Below are 20,883 nucleotides of genomic sequence, written 5' to 3' on the forward strand. Positions count from 1 at the left end.
CCCTGCCATCCTACAATCTTTTCCTCTAATCTCAGTCCTGACACAACTGAGAAAAAAACAGGAACAAGTTAAAATATAACTGCAGAGACCCACAAGTACACCCAGGCACATGCGTCTGCGTGCTTCCAGCTGTCTGCATGCTCTGCCTGCATGTCTGAGGCCAAGGCCTTCATGCCTGCGGTGGGGGAAGGGTGGCTCAGGCGGGGCTGGCTCTCCTCCCCATGGGCTCAAATATGAAAGTGGGTGAGGCTGAAGGGGAGGGCCGGACCTGGGCAGAAAGAAGATCCGGTGTCCAGGGCTGGGACTTTGTCTCTGGGATCAAAGGCTTAAGACCAACAATATTTTCCCCAGGTCAGCTCTCTCTGTGGCAGCTTTGAAGAGTTAGGAAGCAGAGCTGAGGGAGTTGGGGGCACTGTGTGTCCCCAACACTGAAAAGTATGCAGTGGATAAAGGAGCACAGGGCCCAACTAGAACCCCTGGAAGCTGGCAGGGAGCAACCCCCCCTTTTTTTTTTTTGCTTTTTAGGGCTGCACCCTTGGCATATGGAAGTTCCCAGGCTAGGGGTCGAATAGGAACTACAGCTGCTGGCCTATGCCAGAGCCACAGCAACACGCGATCCGAGCCGTGTCTGTGACCTACACCAGAGCTCACGGCAATGCCGGATCCTTAACCCACTGAGCAAGGCCAGGGATCAAACCCGCAACCTCATGGTTCCTAGTCAGATTCATTTCTGCTGAACCTAGACAAGAACTCCCCCCTTTTTTTTTTTTTAAGCCACACCTGCAGCATGCAGAAGTTCCCAGGCCAGGCCTGAGCAACCAGAGCCACTGCAGTGACAATGCCTGATCCTTAAGCCACTGCACCACAAGAGAACTCCCCAACCCATCATTTTCTTTGAAGAACCCGAGGCTCAAGGAAGGTGAGGGCCTCACCAGCAACCTGTGACCTGCACCAAAGCGGTAGCAATGTTGACGCCAGGACCAAGGTCTCCTGACTCTCTCTCAAAAACTGTTCGGGCTACTCAGGGACACGGCATTTCTTGTCACTTCCAAAATGGTGTTCCCTGCACCGCACAGCTGCGTGGAGAGTGCGTCCCACACCCTAGGTGAAGGTTTACTTTCCGGTTCCTTCAGCACTGTTTTAGGCCACAGAACGAGTTCGCCGTAAACCGTAGATCAGAACCAGCATCATAATAACAGCAGCCAACTTTTCGTGAGCCCGGAGGGTGTGACAGCCATCATCTCCCTGACCGTCAGGACAGGACGCCGGGACTGCTGCTTCGCCCACTTGACAAATGAGGAAACCAAGGCTCAGAGAGGTTAACCAATTAACCCAAGGTTACGCATCCAGGAAGTGTTTGTTCAAACCACTTCCCATGCTTTCAACTACTGCACTGCACTGCTGCCGCCCAAGAATACGGGTTAACAAATCGATACGGTAATTTCAGACACTGCTAAGTACTATGAGAAAATAAAGCATGATGAGAGAGGATGGCCTCGACAGTGGCTCTCTCTCAATCTCTAGGGCAAGTGCTTGGGCAAAGAATCCACAAAGATGGAGCGACATGCGTACAGAACCCAGACAGGCAAGGAGCCCACCATGCCAAGAGCTGAGAGAAGGACATTTTATTTTTTTTTTATTTTTTTCTTTTTAGGGCTGAACCCTAAGCATATGGAGGTTCCCAGGCTAGGGGTCAAATCGGAACCGTAGCCACCGGCCTACGCCACAGCCACAGCCACACAGGATCCGAGCCGCATCTGTGACCTACACCACCGCTCACAGCAACACCAGATGCTTAACCCACTGAGCAAGGCCAGGGATCAAACCTGCAACCTCATGGTTCCTAGTGGGATTCGTTTCCGCTGCACCATGACAGGAACTCCGAGAAGGGCATTTTAGACAAAGGGGACAGTTTGAGTTTTTTCCCAAGGGTGATAGGAAGCCCTTGCAGGGTTTAAGCAGGGCAGGGACATGTTCCGATGTGTGATGAATAGATTGTAGGGAATCCCAGGGAAAAAGATGAGATTTGACACTGTCGGTAAATCACGATGATGAAGGGAAGGAAGGGAGATGGGGCGGAACTGAGAACTGAGCAAGAGCATCTGGGACCAGCACTCTTGTTGGCTCCCCACATCCCCAGGGACCCCTTCTCTAATAGGGTAAGTGGATTTTGAAAATAAAGAAAGACCTCTGGAGTTCCCATCATGGCGAGGCGGAAAACAAATCCGACCAGCATCCATGAGGACATGGGGTTCAATCCCTGGCTTTGCTCAGTAGGTCAGGGATCCGGCATTGCCATGAGCTATGGTGTAGGTCACAAACGAGGCTTCAATCCCTTATTGCTGAGGCTGGGGCTGGGACTGGCAGCTGGAGCTCTGATTTGACCCCTAGCCTAGGAACTTTCAAGTGCCGTGAGTGCAGCCCTAAAAAGCAAAAAAAAAAAGCAGACCTCTATCCCAGCCGAGCCCACCCATAGCCCTACCAATTCTGCCACAGGGAGTGGAGCAGCCTTGGGAGAGGGGAGGGAATGCCTGGGGTCTGATGGGGTCGGGGGAGGTGTCCAAGGTAGGATTTGTGCTCTAGTCTGTCATTGGGAGGCAGATTTCTCCAGGGGTCACGCCATCCTCCACTGCTCTCTAGGAAGAGAGGGCTGGGTGGGTAAGAATTCCGCCCCCCCCCCCACATCTCCACCCCAGGAGATCCTATATGCTTTCCTTCCAGTTGGGAAATTCTTCCTCATGTCCCAACACAAGTTTTCTCCAGGGGTGTGGACTGAATTATTTAGGATGGGGAAGAAGGAGGCCACCCGGGTGCACTGAGACATCTAGGAAAAGCAAGTTCTATGGACTTTCCCCCTCCTTCCCATCCTCTTCTCTCCCACAGGTCTCCAGCCCCCGCTTGGCCAAGCCCAGACAAGACTCTATCATGCCTGGGGAGAGAGAGACAGATGGGAGGTGCCAGCTTGGCTGCTGGCTGAACTCACCTTTCTTTCCTCTCTCCTCACATTCCCAAGACGCTGAAGAAACCAAAGAAGAATGGAAGCAGTATTCCTTCCCCCAAGCCCACAGCCTCAAGACCATCGGCTCCTGGGCCTATAGCTACTTGCAGTGACCCTCAGGGGGCTTTACCCTACCCTACCCTCCTCTCACTGGAACCCTAAGTCCCCAGTAGGAAGAGGAACACATCTCTAAGGACTTGGAGGGGCTGATGCTGGATCTTAGACAGAGAGGCACTACTCCAAAGCCCTAAGACCCATTAAATCTCAAACTTCCTGGGACACAGACCCTGTACCACCTTTTCAGCCCCAGAAAAGTTCCTGGCACTTATGGACAGGTGGTGAATAACCAGTAAGTGAAAGCCCCAGATTTGAGCCCCCCGGTATTACAATATTTTGAGGCCCTGCCTGGCTTCAGGCTAAACTCAGCACTCATTCCTGGCGAAGTCACCGTGTTCATGTATGGAACACCTGCTATGTTACGTGTGTGTACCTGTAATATGTCCTGTGGGAGCCAGACTCATTCATAGGACGAATGAAAAGCTACATGACCTTAAACATACCCCGTTCTGTCCCTCAATTTTCCTCGCGAAAAAATGGAAGTGATAAGACTTCATCATAAAGCTATTGTGAGAGTTACTTAGAACAAGATATAAGAATAGTCACGGTGGGTGTTTGATAAGTGTGAGCGATATTACCAGGACTGTAAATGTTGGGGCACCGTGCACAGCTAACAGGATCAGGGTAGCAGAGCTGCAGGGCATAGGGCTGGGTAGCCCACTGCTACTCCGGTCTTTTGGGAGAGGCCACCCAGATTCCCAGCAATGGAGCCCAACCCTGCCAGAGTTGCGGATGAGGGAGATGGCGGCAGGAGAATTTGCTGACTCTTCTAGTGAACTGGGTGCTGGGAATCTGCAAACCGTCCCTGCTGTTCCTCTCTGGCCCCCAGCCTTGCTCACGCCCACCACCTGCTCCTCAGGGCCGACCTCTCCCGGACCAAGACCCAGCGACACAGCAGTCCCTCCCTCGGTCCCGGGGCCTCTGCTGCCCTCTAGGCTCGGGACCTGCTGCCAACCTTTGCTCTCCCCCACCTCCAAGCCCTGTAACTCTGACATCCCAGAATTTTGCCGTCTGGCGAAATATCCACGCTTTTCCTTGGCGAACCACCTCTGCGCCTCCGCGTGGCCTGGGTAAGCGGGTGAGCTAAGCCGTAGAGGGAACTTGCGGCTCCTCGGTCTTCCCTTGTGTTGTCCCCTTCCCCTCTACCTCCCTCCGGAAGGCCAAGGCCTCCCGCCCGGCCTTCGCTCCCGCGGCGTCAGGCGGACACCCTCCCGAGTCTTCCGACTGCGACCCCGGCGGCCCCGCCCCCAGCCCGGGCCCTCTGCCCCCGGCAGCGCCACGTCGCCGCGGGGAACCCTGGGAAGTGTAGTTTTCCGCAGCTCTCAGTGGGGGCGTGGCTAGACGGCCCGCTGTTTGTCCGCCGACCCCAGGCGCAGGGCACTGACCCTCGCCCTGGCCGAGCCGGGGAGCGCCAGAGAGGCAGGGCCGTGGGCTGCGGAGGCGGAGTTTCCTGCGAGGTGTCATTCGCTGTGGGGTCTTGGACAAGTCCCATAACATCTGCAGCAGTCTCACTTGTGGGATTTCCAGGGAGAGCGTGGGCTCCGCATCTGGTACCCAGCGTGTCCTCGATGGATGGGCGCCGAAGCTATTGCTACTGGCCGGGCAGAGTTGCCAAAGGCAATCAGCTCCTAAAAGGCTTGTGGGCCCAACCCCGCGCCCCCCCACCCTCCCTGTTCTCAGGTGACTCTCCCTGTCCCACTCAAGTTCCCCTCTTTGCCTCTGGTCAACCACAAACACGCTTCTACATCTACTCAGAAATATCTGATATTTATTTCCCAACAGTTTGATAATTTTTTACAAATTGAATAAAAGGAATGAAGGGGAATATGTGTGACCCCAGGCCAGGCCTTGGGGTCCTGATAAGAGGTGACAGTATGAAAACTTCTCCTCACTCACAACCCGTGGCCTGCTGCCCCAACCTCTCCTATCAACCTTACCTAAGAGTGAGGTGAGGGCTGAGGATGTGGGGTTCCCACCTTAGAGGGGACTCCGGGCATCCTGTTTCAGGCTCTGAACTGGGTCAGTTTGGGGGCAGGTGTGGGCCCGGATGTGGCGCCGACGCCGCCTCTCCTGCCTGCGGGCCAGCTGCCGCAGTTGTTTCCGAATGGCCCACAGCACCAGGTACACTTCCCGAAGCATCTCAGCCTCTCGAGACTCCAAAGGGGAACGAGTCTTCATTTGGGAGGCAACTGAGGTAGAACTCACAGATGACTGTGAAAAAGAGAAGATGAGCGCAAGTGAATAGCACAGTCTAGGGAGAAACTGCTGGTGGGACCACCTGCAGATAAACAGCAAAGCCTTGTCTAATTCCACCTCCTCTGTCAGGCCTTAGCTTGGGCACTGCCTCCTCCAGGAGGCCTTCTCGGGTTGTCTCTGCTCTTGTGTTTGTCCATATCAGGTTTTTCTTTTTTGTCTTTTTCTTATTAGGGCCGCACCTACAGCATAAGGAAGTTCCCAGGCTAAGGGCTGAATCAGAGCTGCAGCTGCTGGCCTACGGTACAGACACAGCAACACCTGATCTGAGCCACATGTGCAAAACTACGCCGCAGCTTGTGGCAATGCCAGATCCTTAACCCACTGAGGAAGGCCAGGAATGGAACCTGCATCCTCACAGACACTGTGTCAGGTTCTTAACCTGCTGAGCCACAATGGAAACTCCCCATTTGTTTTATATGCTATTTGTTTTATAGACTCATCTGTTCTCAATACCAGCATATTATACATTTTATATGCTATTTGTTCTCTAGACTCATCTGTTTTCAATACCAGCATACAAGCTCCTGGAAGGCAAGGACCATGTCTGACGAACCTTTGAGTCCCCACTAGGATTTCATGAGGAGTGTATTAAAATGAAGGACAGAATGACACCTTGACCTCTGTCTCCAACCCAGAGCTCTCTCCTGGCCTCCAGGCCTGTATATCCCACTGCCTCCTAGACATCTCCCTGCACATGTCCTTCCAACATCTTCACTCATCCTGCCGCATTTCCCTAAACTCATCACTTTCTCCCCTAAGCCTGCTCCGCTCCGAGCAAATGGCTCCAGCCTGCTTGTACTTCCGTCTCTCCCTCTCCCCTCACCACATCCAACCACCTGGTACAACAATTCTACCTCCTAAATACCACTCCAGTCTCTTAACTTGTACTTCCCAGTGCCTCTCCCCCCATCCAGAACATCCTTCCCTCTTAGCCTGGACCACAACCCTCAGTGGATCTTCCTGCCTCTCTCCTCTTGGCCCTTTCTGACCTCCCTCTACAGGGCGGTCAGGTGAACTTTTAAAAAATTATTATTGGAGTGCCTGTCGTGGCACAGAGGAAACAAATCCGACTCAGAACCATGAGGTTGCGGGTTTGATCTTTGGCCTTGATCAGTGGGTAAGGATCCGGCATTGCCGTGAGCTGTGGTGTAGGTCGCATACATGGCTCGGATCCAGTGTTGCTGTGGCTGTGATGTAGGCCAGCAGCTGTAACTCTGCTTCGACCCCTAGCCTGACAACTTCCATATGCCGCAGTACGGCCCTAAAAAGAAAACAAAAAACAAAAAAACAAGAATGGTGTATATAACAAGGACCTACTGTATAGCACAGGGAACTCTACTCAACATTTTCTAATAAACCTATATGGGAAAAGAATATGAGAAAGAATAGATATATGTATACGCATACATGAGTCACTTTGCTGTACACACAAAACTAAAACATTGTAAATCAACTATACTCCAATATAAAATGAAACTTTTTAAAAAAGAATGGTATATAATATAAATGGAATCTTAGGCAATATAACCTTTCGGGATTGTTTTCACCCAGCATTATTCCCTTGAGATCCATCCAAGTGGTTGCATTTGCATCCACAGAGCTCATTTTTAGGGTTGAGGAGCAGCCCATGGTATCAGTATATCACTGTTTAACCATATTCACCCACTGAAGGGCCTTTGGGTTGGTGTGGGCTCTTATGAATAAAGCTGCTGAGAACATGCAGATGCAGATGTGTGTGTGAACATAAAATTTCATTTCTCTGGGATAAATGCCCCAGTGTAGTTACTGGGCCACATGATAATTGCATGTTTTCTAAGAACCGACCAAACCATTTTTCCGGAGTGGCCATACCATTTTACATGCTGTGAGTGAATCATGGGGGGTAAGAGAGGGTGGGGGGCGGCCGCCGGGGACAAGGTGGATATGGCGCTGACCTTCCAGCTGCACATCCGCCAGCCAGACTGTAGGGCTGAGACCATGAGCGTGGAGACAGACTTGACGGCAGTCCGGGGCAGCTGCAACAGCGATCGCCTCCCCTGGCCCGCCTCCTTCTCGGCCCGGCCCGTGGTGGTCTTGGCCACCACGCAGGGATCAGCCACCTTGGAGGACACATCCACTTTGGAGACCTTAGCCTCTTTGGAGGCCTCGACCACCTTGAGAGTCTCAACCACTTTGGGTATCTTCTCCACCTTCGATGCATTTTTCTTGGAGTCGCTGTGTTCCCCGACGGCTGACTTCGCTTGGTGTCTCCAGAAGAAAACCTAAGAGCCAAGACGGGGGAGAGGAGAGACAGAGAGAAGGGCAGAGCAAGAGACACCAGTCAGGAGAAGGGAAAGCCCCGAGGAAACGGGGCAGTGGGTGTCCCTGCCCGCTCCCCAGCCCTCCTGTCCCTGACCTCGTCCCTTCCAGTCTTGTCTGGTCCCAAGAGGCCAGGAGGGGAGGGAAGTCAGGTGAGGGGGTGGGCGGTTTCTGCTGACCAGCATCTCCCACCCCCTGTCAAGAGGACGGGGCGGTCTCTGAAACTCACCCAGCGACTAATCTTGCTCCAAATCCATCGGAAGAACCTCACAACCACAGCCATTTCTCCCGACACACAAGCCCCAAGTAGGGGGCAGAACCAGCATTTAGTTCAGGGGGGAAGGGGAGGGGGACAGGCTGCGGGCCAGTGGCCGCCACCTAAGGGGTCTCTCGGGAGCTTCACGTGCAACAGGGAAGAAAGAAATAGAGAATCCAGGAGGAAAGATCCCCCCAATGACTCATCCTCGGCCCTTCCTCCCCTCCCTGGGACAGGGAGAGGAGTCAAAGTGGATGAGAACCCAGAGGGAGGGAGAGTTCTAGCCCATTGTGAGCGCCTGCCGGCCCTGACCCCAACCCCCGAGGCCCTTCCAGGACCCCCGGAGCCAATCCCTGCACCCTCAGCCGGGCTCCCCCTGGACGGAAACTAACACTGAGCGAGCACCTGGAACTCCCTGGACTCTTCCCTTGGATGACGTCATGTAATCCTCGCATCTGCCCTTCGTGTAGGTTATTGCCACCAGGGCCTTTTCACCCAGGAGGAAACTGAGATTCAGAAAAACCAAAGAGCCTGCCCAAGTCGTAAATCCGCACAGGGCAGGGAGTCCAAACTCGGTAGGCCTCCGGTGTCCCGCTCTCCAAAGGTCCCGTCTAGTAGGACCTGGGTTCTCCTGACGTGGAGGCTGCTGCTTTCCCTCCTTGCCCACTAGATGGGGTCCCTCTCCCTACCTGCCCTTCCGTCTGGGACCGAGCCGAGGCTGCCAGGGAGGGGCTGCTCACCCACTGGGCTTCATCCTCAGCCAGCTGGGGGTGGAGGCCACGGAGGCCGGCCAGCCCTGGCGAGGGCACCGTGTGCCCGGGGAGCCTGGCCCACACCCAGCGTGGAGACAAGGGGCCCATTCAGGGCCCCCCGCCCCGCCCCCGAGCAGCCACCCGGATCCAGCCCGCAGAGGGGACACGCTGGGAAGCTGGGGGTGGATCCCGCACAATCACCAAAGGCCTCATTGTTTCCCTGTCCCCCACCAGCACGTGGGCCGACGCCCCCCTCCTCCCTCCGCCTCGCCTCGCCTGCCCCTTCCCAGGACCCAGGCCATTGGCTCCCTTTTCCTCCCGCATCTCCACTCTGAGCCTCGTTAAACCTCCCCAGCCCGGACAAGATCTCCAGGGGAGCCCACAGCCTCAGTTTTTCTCGCACAAGAAGAACCTGTTGGTGCGGGTCCCCTGTCTGGACACAAGCAACGAGATGCCAACCTCCAGATTCAAGTTTCTCCGGATTTTTTAATTATAATTATTATTTTAATAACAACCTGAATCCCAGAACTTGCAGATACTGTCCATACTCCCTCCCCTGGGCAGAGGAGAGGGGGGGCACTCGGGGAACAAGGAGGGGATGGGATGTCTGCCAGGGAGCCTCCTGCTCCCCAAGCCATCTATTGCCGGGGGTCCCAGAACACCGACGCCCAGGGAGGGAGGAGGGGGGCTCCATCTAACACCCCATCCTGATACCCTCCCTCCTTCATCAACGCCTAGGGATGCCCAGTCCGGTCCCTGGGCACTGGGGGGAGACGGAGGAAGGGTGGGGGACAGGCCACTTCTGAGCCTTTGACTCCCATCCCCGGGGATCAAGGGACATTAAAGCTGCATAGGAAGAGGGGGCAGGCAGCTGGCGCAAGGTCTAGCAGCTGTGACAGCCCCCAAAGGCACATTGTGAGGGAAGGGAGGCTCAGACTGAGGGCCCGTTGGGCGCTGGGGGCCCGAGCCTCGGGACCCCCGAGGAAGGCAGCTGGGCCAGCTGCTCGGGGCTGGCCAAGGCACGCAGCAGTCCATTCTCCTGCTCCAGCGCGGCATTCCGCTCGGCCAGGTCCCGGATCTGCTCCTTCAGCACCTCCACCTCCTCCCGGACCGCAAACATGAGGTGGGACTTCACCAAGTCCTGGGGGTCCGGGGACAGGCAAAGCGTCAGGGGTCCCAGGCCGCCCCAGCCTCAGCCCCTGCCCAGTGTCTTAAGGAGCTGGGTGTGAGAGAGCCTCCTGCTCCAAGACGATGGGGACCCTCTGGGGAAGAAGTAAAACAGGGAAGGGACAGGCGTGGGCTGCGGAGGTGAGCGAGGATGCCCGACAGAGGCCAGGAACCAAGAGACGCCAGCATTCGGGTTAGACACAAGAAAGGGCGGAGGCTCCAAGGAGCCCAGCGGGGAGCAGGTTAGGGTTAGGGTTAGCTGGGAGTCGGGATTCCCTAATAATGAGGACAGCAGGGATGGAGCATCAGCCAGCTGACACAGGCAGGGGCCTGGGCAGCAGCGCATGAGCCGGGACGTGCTGGGACCAAGATGGCTTCTCTTACCATGGCTTGTTCGATCTTGTTGTCAATGCCAACGAGGCTTCCGGAGCCACTGGAGGGACACGGGGAGACGAGAGGTGAGGAGGAGGAGGAGCGGGTGTCAAGCCAGGTGTCTGGACACCCAGCCTGCCGCCTCTTCTGCAAGCCTGTTCGCTGCAGCCTCCCACCACACCCCTACCTGTACCTGTGACAGTAGAGAATCAGGGAGAGGAGGGTTTTGTCCATCCCCCGGCGGGGTGAGGGCCGCTGCCCAGGCCCTCCCAGGCCCCGGTGCGGTGGGGGTCCAGACGCCCCTCGGATGGGGGATGCTCCCCGAGGGGAACAGGGAGAGGAGACACAGCCCCTTTTCCGGGGAGGCCCGGGAGCCGTCCCCCCAACCCGGGTCTCATACGAGGACACCAGGGACTTGACAGAGACCCCTGGCTGGGCCATCCCCAGGGGGGAAGGGGTCCTCAGGCCTCCCCAGAGGGAGAGGGCTGGTATCAGAAGGGCTGCCTGGGGGGCGCAAAGCCCCCCGGGGCAGAGCAGGGTCTGGCTGGTGCCAGGCAGGCAGAAGGGAGACAGTGCCTAGGGGGTGCTGGCCTGAAAGATATACACCGCCCCCCAGGGCAAGGCCTGGCTGCTATTGGTTCCTCAGGGACACGGGGACCCCCTCCCGCTGGCTCCACGGTGGGCGGGAATTCCCAGACACGGTCAGTGCCAGTGTCCCCTTCTCACCCTGGCACCAATCCCAGAACAGAGGGGAGAGGGCTGGCTGAGGAAAGTCAGCTGGTGGGCAGGGTCGGGGGAGGGGCTGCAGGGCCAGAGGCCTGGGTCAGGGAGGGGTGTGAGGGTGAGGGACAGCCTGGCACTGGGAGGCCCTGTCCCACCTCTGACCCCATCCTGCCCCCTCTGGACAAACACTGGCCTCTCCCTTAAGGCCTCGGCAGCTCTCAGTTGGGAGGTAAGGGGATGGAGGGGATGCACCGGGTGGGGTGGGGAGGGGGTTTCTGATGTGCTCAGGGTCTTCCTTGGACTACAAGCACTTCCCTGAAACACAAAGCCCACATCCTGGGTGACCCCTGGGGCCTAGCCAGAGGGTCCCCTACCTGCCAAGGTGAGGGTGAGGAGCAATGAATGGGAAAGGTTGCCATGATGATGAAAAAACAGAGCCTCAAAGACAAGTTCGGCCTATGGACCTGGGACTCGAGCCTGGTGTCTGGGATCTTGGAGGGAGCAAGGGCTTGCGGGGAGCTGAGAAGGTGAGGCTGGAGGTGGGGTACTGGGAATAGGAGCAGGAGTTCTGAAGACTCCTGGGAGCGGAGACAGGGAGGTGAGAGCAAGCCTGATGCAGTTTGTGAAGTGGCCACCAGAGGTCGACTCACGCCTGGCTCAAGAGTCCCTCAACCTGGCTTTCCCTCAAGCCAGTCTCTCCGTGGCCCCGGGCCTGTGCCGTCCTTGGCACCCCATTCTGTCCTCCAAGGCTTCATCTCCCCACCAGTCAGGCCCCTTCCTCACCCCAAAGCTCACCACCCGCCCCTGTCCAGCTTCTGCCTCAGCTGCCTCAGCCCCGGGGCCAGCCCTGCATGCATGCCCTCCAGTACTGCAGGATCAGTAGTCCTGACCTCCAGCCCCCGCTGCACCCTTCCCCGAAAAGGTGGCCCCAACACACCACATCTCTTGCCCTGTGCTCCCTTGTCAAGCCCTCTCTCCTGGCTGTCAGTTCCAGCTCGCTTCCCTGTGGGGAGAATCAGCACTCAATCCAAGGTGACCCTTGGATGAGGCCTTGTAGCCAGGAAGGGAGCACGAGGGTGCTGGGAATTTTCCACTTCCCATCTGAGCTCAGGGTGCAGAAGGTGCTGGCAGGTGGAGTAACCAAGAGAGGGATCAGGCCTGAGAGAGCAGGATGGGGTTGAGGGGGAGGACACCTGGGACTTGGGGGAGAGGACCAGTTTAAGGGTGGATGGGGGGCCAGCCAGCTGGAGAGTCAAAGTAGTTTTCACAATGCTGCAAACACCTGGTGGCGACCAGGCCACCACAGAGCCCCAGGACACACAGCCACACAGAGACCAAAGAGGGGGCAGAGTCACAGGAATGGGAACACCGGCCTTGCTGGCAGACACTCGGTAAAGATGCCAAGTAAATCGTTCCTTCTTGCCAGAAATAAAGGAATAATACAACAATAAACAGTTGTTGGCTGATTGATGATTATCTCCTGTTTGTCTACCGCTGGAGAGTTTTTGACAGCACTTTCCACTGGCACATTCTAACATTAACACTTCAAGGGGCCAGGACTCTGGCAACCCAAACCCTCCCTTTGAGAAACCCCAGGTGAGGGACGGCTGGCACTGTGCCGGAACCCTGAGCAGCATGGGATCAGCCTGCCCCAAAATCCCCTACAGCAACTTTGGGTGAGTTAGCATAAAGTCCTTCAAGGCACTTATTGCCATCTTCTTGAAAACCATCGTGACTTCCAGTGTCAACAATTCGAATGCTGAGTGGTGCCCCCTGCAGTTGTGCAGGGCACAGCAAGCACAACTGGGGACTCTGGCCCTGCAAGACTCTTAGGTCCTGGGGCAGAGACAGCTGTAGACATTGGTCTTCCTTTTTGAAGGTCAAATGAAACAGCCTCAAAATGAGGATCAGATGAAGAATCAGGACATCTGGGAGAGCTGGGGAGGGTCTGATGCCAGAGACAAGGGCCAGCCCTGCTCCCTCACTGTCCTGAGGAACCCCCAGGGGCAGGGCCTGAGGCCAAGAAAGTGGCACCCGGCTGCCCTGTCTACACTCCCTCCGGATCTGTGGTGCCTTTGGGGCGGGGCAGGGCCAGGGAGGCGGGAGAATAATGGCTCCTGGCCAGGGCTGGGAGAGCTGTTCCTGCCTCTGTCCTGGAGAGAACGGGTATCCCAAAGAAGGTTGTCTCTTCGGAAACGAATCTGACTAGGAACCATGAGGTTGTGGGTTCGATCCCTGGCCTTTCTCAGTGGGTTAAGGATCTGGCGTTGCCATGAGCTGTGGTGTAGGTCACAGACGCGACTTGGACCTAGCGTGGCTATGGCATAGGCCAGCAGCTACAGGTCCGATTAGACCCTTAGCCTGGGAACTTCCATATGCCGTGGGTGTGGCCCTCAAAAAGACAAAACGAAAGAAAAAAAAAAAAAAAAGATGGTTGTCGCTTGGGACACAGGCATCCTAGTGGAGAGAAAGTGGTCTGGGGTCAGACCCAAGCTCCAACAGCAGTCCTGCCACTTACTAGCTGGGTGACCCTGGGCAAGGCTCTAAAACCTTTCTCCTCTGAGTCTCAGTTTCTTCATCTGGAAGGCCGGGATCATGGGGCTGCTCTTAGAATTATGTGAAATAAGAGGTAGCATTTAACCCCAAGGAAACACTGGATAAATAAATACACCTTTTCTTTCCTGAGTGCCTGGAATTCATTCCCTAGAACGCCTGGATCCCCATGCTGGCCATCCACCACTCACCCATCCACCCATTCCTTCATCATCCATCCACCCACTTATTTAAGTACCTCCCAAAAACCAGGCCCTGTTGGGGGCATGAAGGTTCTTGCAGCTGAGGTACATATGAAGAGTTTGAATTTACCATGCACCCTCAGTTATCTCATCCCCAGATTCTACGATTGGTCAGACATCCCTAACTCCCCATAAGATGGGGTGATCCAAGCACTTCACACCCCAGGCCACTTTCCCTCTAAAAGGAAGGTCCCATGCCACTCAGACCCTGTTCTGCCAGCTCCTGGCACACCAGAGAGGTGAGGTGGGGGCTACGCACCTCATTCCAGGGGGCCAAGGAGGTGGCCCAACCCAAACCCGCTGGCCCAGCAGGGTGGAGCACGAGGCGCTGGGCTGGGCCTGAGCCCCAGAGGCTTGGAGCTCGGCAGGGTAAAGTGGAGGCTGGGAGGCGGACCGGTCAGACTGGGGTGTTCGAGGGGGTGGGACAGAGGGAGGGAGGGGGCAAGCTAAAAGAATAGAGCTGAGGAGGCTTCTGGAGGTAGAACTCTCTAAGGGAAAGCAGGAGGCTGGCTTCTGAAATCAACAGGGCTGGGGGAGGGACAGGGAGCCCTCCAGTGCCAAGGAACCTCCTAAGTGGGAGGTGGGGCGGCTGGGAAGCTCTGGGAACAGCACATAGGGGGCAGGTGCCCTGGCCAACCTCACACCTCACACATTCCTTAGAGCTGGGAGCCCGGAAGCAGCCCTGCCCTGTCCAGCCCCCCTCTGTCCCCCCATTCTCCAAATGCTTCCACCAGGCCCTTGTCCTCCATCCCATTGGCTCCTATCACTTCTCTTTCCACTCTGGGTCCCCCAAGGGCCCAGGCCCTTTTCACAGGAGGAACTCAGTCCCTGATTTGGGATTGGGGGGGAAGGTGGCACCAGGAGAGCAGAAGGCTGGAAGGAGAGACTCCTCTGGAATAGGTCCCCCCAAGCACACACTAAGCCCCGCCCCTAATGCCTTTCAAACAGGAAGTCCCTCCCCCAGGGCTTCAAACAAGAAGTCCCACTCCTCCCTCCAAAATAAAAGTGGCGGCTCCTTGGCTTCTCTCCTGGGTGCCTATCAGTCCACAGCCAGGAGGGAGCTGCTTGGCTATCTGACTCGCGATTTTGTTCCTCCCTTTCAACTTGCTGACATTCCTATGTTGAAACCTGGCCCTTGAAACAGGGAAGTTCTGCCCACCACGCCGTGAACAGGACATTCTCCCCTGAAGGGCAAACCCCAGCAGATCCTGCTCTCCTGTGCCTTCCCTGTGACCGATAGCCAGCCTCTCGACGGCTATGGCTTGGCCTTGGCCGCCAGGAAGGCTCAGCCCCCGTGATGTCCCTAGCACAGAAAACAGAACCTTAGGGACATGCTTGCTTGTTACTAGAGGTCCCAGGATCCTAAAGTAGACTGCACGGACTCCAAGGATGTTACCTCTAGAAGCAGGAGTCCCATTCCCCTGGAGAGGGAGGAGGAGGACTGGGAGGAGACCGACTCCCTATTCTGGTCTCCAGCACATTTGCCAGTAAATTCTTAGGGCTGGCCAGATGATCGCTAAATCTGCAAGAGCTCTGGAATTTGACAACAATGACTCCCTTCAAACTCTAAAAAAGTATGATTTGACAATCCTAAGCCAGGGAGTCCCACCCAGCACTCTCCACAGAGAGGGAGGAGGTCTCAAATCAGCTTTGCCCAGTGTGCTATGCCCAGGTCAGGCTTCTCTGTTTAAGAGGTCCTCTCCAAGTTCAAGAGGGGGAAGGACACCTACCAGGCAGTTTCACGCGGCTATCCCAGGTGCTGGGTGAGGAGCCGGAGCCCACCTACCTATCGTCATCGCTATCCAGGTGGCCACTGATGGCCAGCATGGAACGGGCGAGGCTGAGGCTCTGGGCAGCTGCTGCTCCAAAGGGGTCTGGAGACTTGCGAACCAGACTGGCTTCGGGGAAGAAGTAGAGGGCAGGGGAGCCAGGGCGAGAGTCGAGTGGGGGCACCTGGAGAAAGGCAGGTAGGAACCATCACATTGAGTGAGAGAAAGGATCCAGCCACCTCACAACTTTCCTAGTAGCTTCCTCCCTCCCCACCTCTCCCCACACACCCTGTCCAGTTTCTGAGGACTGGGGACCTCCCCACACACCCTGTCCGGCTTCCGAGGACTGGGCACCCAGGTGTCCTGCCCCCATACCCCTCTGGGGGAGTGGCTTCCAAAAAGGTGCTATGGGGTATCAGAGAGGGGCTCTGGTCTGCACTCCAGCACCCTTCCACCACCAGAACCAGGACCCTTCATCAGAGGCTAGTCAGAGAGTGTCCACCTTCTATCATCGGACTTCCTGTGGCTACTCAAACATCACGTCTCCAGAGAGGCATTTCCCCATCCTTTGACTTGTGAGTTCCATTGCACCGTTCTATTTTTTCTTTTTTACAGCACCTAATATTATGTGAAATTAAAGTATTTTTGCCTCTCTGCTACTGGAAGGTAAGCTCCAGAGGGCAGAGCTTATAGTTTGTTCAATAGCTATTTGTAGAATGAATGAATCCTCAGAAACTGGTCCTCCACCTCCTCCCCCCCTCAACCCTCCTCTACCCGTTCTAGCCTCTCCTCTCAAACTTCTCAGACTCAGGTGAAGTTCTGCTCCTGAGCCTGGATCTTCGGGGGGGGGGGGTTGCGGAGATGGAGGGAGGCGGAGCCTGGGCGTGGACCCACACGGCCCAACAGGCGCTGGGGGTGGCTGCAGAAGGGCGGGGGCCACAGGAACAAGACGCCTCTGTGAGGCCCCAGGAGGCCCCAGGTTCTCGGAAAAGCCAAGAACAGGGAGTCCAGAGTGGTTAGAGGGACAGCACAGGGGAAGGGGGCCCAGGTGGTGCCCCCAGCCCTCCTCGAGGCCCCTGTTCGAGGCAACCCAGAGACAGGGGGTTGTGTAGAAGGAAGAGAAGAGACAGGGGGAGTGTAGAAGGAAGACAGACGCCAAGGCAAGGGAACAGCAGCACAGATGCACACACGCAGGAAGAGACCAGGAGGTGGGGGAAGGAAAGGGAGCTGGGGGCTCCGAGGAGAGCAGGGCAGGGTCTGTGGGCCCAAGGGAAGCTCAGGCAGGGCTTAAGGATAGGAACAGCGGAGGCTGGGGGCAAAGGGGGCTTGCTTTGGAAGAGTGTGGGGACAGGGACCAGTAAAGGAAACACATCTTCTCCCCTGGGGTAGGAAGTGAATGAAAGAACTCAAGAAAGGGGGGGGCGGTGGCATGAGAGATGTGAGTCTGAGGCCAGGAGGGGGTGGGGGGGAGCCAGTCCTGACCGGTCCTGACAGGGCCCAGACGCACAGTCTCAGGTTATTTTTATACTGTGGTTTGTGCCCAAGGCCAGGAAGGGGAAAAGTTCTCATCCTCACACTCGCTGCCTTTCCTCCTGCATCCAAGGTGTTATTTTCTCCTTCAGGACAGACACATCCAACATCCCTGGCTGCCCACTCCCCACCCCGAGGACCCAGGCATCCTGCCCCCCAGCCCAGACTTGTTCCTCTTTTGGAGACAGGAAGCAGAATGAGCAAAGGATTTAACGCTTTCTCAACTGTTTCCCACTGTTCTCCTACTCCATGGTGGCCACCCTCAGTGACGGGTCCTGGAGAGGCCCAGAAGCAGGGAACCCGGACAGTCAACAGGGTGTACAAAGGACGGGACGAACCAGCCAAACCCCATCCTTGTAAGGGGCCCCCTCATCTCCACCCGATTCCTCAAGGTCTCAGAGACGTTTGGTTTGGGACACAGCTGGAGATGAGGCTGCAAGGGCGGCTGGTGGGAAGAAAGCAGCAGCCCCTTCCCCACTTGGAGATGGGACTGCAGAGGAGAGATTTAGGGTGGAAGGCCTACTTTCTGCCCCTCCCCCCAGCCCCAGCAGCTCCTCTCCCAGAGGCCCAAGCTCGCCAGCCCAGCCTGGGGCCTCCCCCTCAATGCCTGAAGAAGTGAGACCCAGACAGAAGGGGAAGGCCAAAGGGAGGTGGTCACAGCTTCACGATCGAGAGGGGACATGGGCTCCCCAGACACGGAGACGGGGGCCCCAGGCAACACGTGAAAGGCCAAAGAGCAAAGAAAGTGCAGAATGCGGGGCAGACAGAGCCTGAGAGAGAAAACACGGGCCAGGCGAGGAGCAGGAATGGACCCGCAAGTGAGATGGCAGGAAGAAAAAAGGGGGGCTGTCTGAAACGACAGACAGGTGACGAGGGAGCCAAGGGAGGTCAGTATGGAGGCGGAGGCCCAGGTCCGGATGGACAACCTCCACCCCTCAGGTGTCCCCCCCCAACCCTGGGACCCGGCTCTTACCTGCCCTGTCTCCTCCATCCTCAGTCGCAGGGCTCCATCCTTCGTCCAGGGCAGTGGAGGGGTCCCCGCTGTTGAGCCCCCTGCCTCCACTTCTACCCTCAAGGAGGGCAGGGGCGTGGCAGCCCGGGATGTGCCCGTGCTATCCCCTGTCCCGGGCTCTGGGGGGCGCTGCTGGGGTGGGGAGACTGACAGAGGGGGTGTCTCCACCTTGGCCTTGCTAGGCACTGCCAGCTGGCCCAGCCCCCCAGTTAGGGAGCGGGCCTGAGGTCCAGGGGAGGTGGGGGGCGGGCGGAGCCAGGAGGTGGGGCCCTGAGACAGGCCTGGCTGTGGGGCAGGGGCGCTCAGGCCCAAGCTGGCCAGCTCCAACCTGGAATCCAAAGACCTGCCCCCTGTGCCCCCTGAGGCCCCTCGAATTCCCTCCAGGAGCCGGCCAAAGCTAGGGGGCTCCAGGTCTCTCTCGTAAACATCCACACAAGTCCAACGGCCTCGGCGATAAGGCTCTCCCAGGCCTTGGGGTAGCTTCACCACCCGGAAGCGGGAGGCTGGGGCCCCAGGCGGTGGGGAGCCATTCCGGGGGGTGCCCCTGCCCCCTGGCTCGGGGTTTGGCTCCCCATTGGGCAGGCGGGGCGGTGGCCCAGTGGGGGCTGGCAGGGCAGGAGGATCTGAACCCCCTGGGCTCCCTGGACCCTCGTAGTCCGTGGTGACGCTGGTGATCTGGAAACTACTCTTCTTCCTGCCCCCACTCATGGTCCCTGGGTCTCAGGACTGGCCAAGGTGGGCAGGCGGGTGGCGGGGGGGAGGGAGCTCTTGGAGAGGCTCAGGCACCCCTAGAACAGGGGGGCCACATGGCGGGGACATCAGGGCCCCTGGGGACGTCTGGGTCCGACATGGCAGGAGGGCCCTGCAGGAACTGGGGGTGCCTGGTTGCTGAAGGAACAGGACAGGGGAGGCAGGGGGGAGGGAGAGGGCAGGGGCAGGTTTTTCCTGCTGCTGTCGCTGCCTCCAAACTCCAGAGCTGAGTTTGCAAACTGGAAGGAGAGACGGGGAGAGAGAGAGAGAGAGTGTGTGTGTGTGTGTATGTGTGTGTGTGTGAGAAAGCAGTGGGCAGCACCTCCGGGGCTTCCTCTCTGGGGAGCAGAATGGGGGAGGAAGGGGAAACCGCCAGAGACCCAGAGACAAAGATACAGGCAGAGATGACAGAGACCAGAACAGAGGGGACAGATCCGGGCGGGCACAGAGAGCAGGAAGAGGCGGCCCAGACCCAAAGTGGGGCATTTCTAGCTGGGATTCCAACTCACGGGACCCAAGTGGTCCCACCCAAAGCCTGGGTGAACAGGGGTGAAGCCGCTCCTCAGCCTGGCCAGGCTGCCAGGAGGCCTGTGCTCGGCCTGCGAGGCCCCCGCACCCCAGCTCCCCTATCCCTGGGGCAGGCCCTGCCCCACCGCCCCAGCGCCCCGCCCAGCCCAGAGCCCTACCTCTCGGCCGCGGCCACCGAGCGGGGCCGGGGGCGGGGGCCGGGGGGGTCCCGGCCGCCTAAGACGTTGAGCTGTCCTTTCCCTGGGGCCCCCTGGCCCCAGGAGCGCGGGGGGCGCAGGCGGCGCTCAGAGGCTGTCCGGTCCTCTTCGGGGGCTGCACCTCGCCCCGCAAGGCATCTCCGCGGAAAGTTTGCCGTCCAGAAAAGGAACCCCCGCCTCCTCGGTGGGGGCCCAGGCGCGGCCCGTGAAGCCCCAAGGGTGTGCGGACTGCTGCGGAAGAGGGCGGGTCAGCCCCCCGATCCTCCAGATGGAGCCGCCTCGGTGGTCGCGGCGAGTGGCCCTCCCAAGTCTCCTCCCGCGTGGCACCGCTGGGTCTCTCTCCGCTACTCCGCTCCTCTCGGTCTTTCTCTTCTGGGCTGTTGACAACCCCCACACCAGGAAGTCCTGCCTCCTCGGGCCTGCTGACGGCTCCTCTCCTCCTCCTTCCCCTCTTCCTCCCCTTCCTCCGCCCTCTCTCGCTCCTGGGGCTCCCGGCCAGCTGGCCCGGGGCCAGGCCTGCCACCGCCGCTGCTGGTGCAGTTGCTGCCGCCGCTGCTGTTCCAGGGGCCCGGAACGGGCTGCCTTAACCCCACACCTGCTGGGCCCCAGCCCAGCGCTTCCTCGGAGGGCGGGGCCGCGGAGGGCGGAGAGAGAGGGGAGGAGTTTGCGGGGAGGCCAGGGATTCCCTTACTTGTAGGCACTTGCTGCCATTGGCCTACAGGCGCGCAGAAGAGTGGGAAGGAAGTTACCAGGATCCTGCTGGGTGCCTGCCACCCCATAAGCGCCCGGCGAGTCGTTGTGGTGCTGCTGCAGCTGTTACTGTCCTCTCTCCCCTGGTTTTCACAGTGACTGTATGAGGAAGGTACCATTTTTTTCTCCCCGCCCTTATTTGTTCAAGTGGATCCTTGTGACAAATTTCCAAACATGCCTCGAAGTAGAGAGAATGGTACAGTGAACTCCCAGGCAGCCCGCATGCAGTTTCAACATTGACCCACTCACAGCCAATCTGCTTTCATCTATCCCTACAATATCTTTTGTTGTATTGTGATGGCGTATTTGAATCAAATCCCAGGCATCGTATTATTCCTCAGTGAGGACATGGAGACCCAGGAGGTTCAGCAAGGTCCACAGTGATAGAGCAGAGACATTTCTCACACTCAGGTGTGTCCCTGTCTGGCTCCCATGGAGAGAAACAACGAAGACACACTCAGGAAAGTGCTGACTTGCATTCTCTCTCCAACTCCTGGTCACACACAGTCACCCAAGCAGACGTACAGACAGACCTGAGGAGGAACCACCGGGCAGGCCACAAGCATGGACTCTACCCTCGCCCCCTCCCACCTCTCCCACGTCTCACCTCCCC

The 20,883-nt window shown here is 57.7% G+C and overlaps 3 protein-coding genes across 4 annotated transcripts; 1 reads left to right on the plus strand and 2 right to left on the minus strand.

Annotated features, from left to right (window-relative positions):
- On the minus strand, nt 2,357–4,787 carry LOC110259879 (translation initiation factor IF-2-like). Its single transcript, XM_021086226.1, has 2 exons — nt 4,262–4,787; nt 2,357–3,016 (listed from the first exon to the last, which is right to left on the minus strand). The coding sequence occupies exons 1-2, from the start codon at nt 4,610–4,612 to the stop codon at nt 2,924–2,926; spliced, it is 444 nt and encodes a 147-aa protein (XP_020941885.1). The 5' UTR covers nt 4,613–4,787; the 3' UTR covers nt 2,357–2,923.
- LOC100514038 (TSC22 domain family protein 4) lies at nt 4,864–20,159 on the minus strand. 2 transcript variants are annotated; one of them, XM_013995454.2, is made up of 6 exons: nt 19,482–20,095; nt 18,007–19,034; nt 15,521–15,687; nt 10,229–10,277; nt 7,306–7,632; nt 4,864–5,326 (listed from the first exon to the last, which is right to left on the minus strand). In XM_013995454.2, exons 2-6 carry the CDS (start codon nt 18,751–18,753, stop codon nt 5,093–5,095), a joined length of 1,524 nt encoding a protein of 507 aa, XP_013850908.1. In that variant the 5' UTR covers nt 18,754–19,034; nt 19,482–20,095; the 3' UTR covers nt 4,864–5,092. The 2 variants fall into 2 exon arrangements, with proteins under 2 accessions (XP_013850908.1, XP_003124405.1); XM_003124357.4 differs by lacking the exons at nt 4,864–5,326; nt 7,306–7,632 and adding an exon at nt 9,140–9,818 and having other exon boundaries at nt 19,482–20,159.
- LOC110260075 (translation initiation factor IF-2-like) lies at nt 19,146–20,369 on the plus strand. Its single transcript, XM_021087973.1, has 2 exons — nt 19,146–19,881; nt 20,020–20,369. The coding sequence occupies exons 1-2, from the start codon at nt 19,146–19,148 to the stop codon at nt 20,367–20,369; spliced, it is 1,086 nt and encodes a 361-aa protein (XP_020943632.1).

The sequence above is a fragment of the Sus scrofa genome, chromosome 3 (genome assembly GCF_000003025.6).
Source record: "Sus scrofa isolate TJ Tabasco breed Duroc chromosome 3, Sscrofa11.1, whole genome shotgun sequence".
In the NCBI taxonomy this organism is placed as follows: domain Eukaryota; kingdom Metazoa; phylum Chordata; class Mammalia; order Artiodactyla; family Suidae; genus Sus; species Sus scrofa.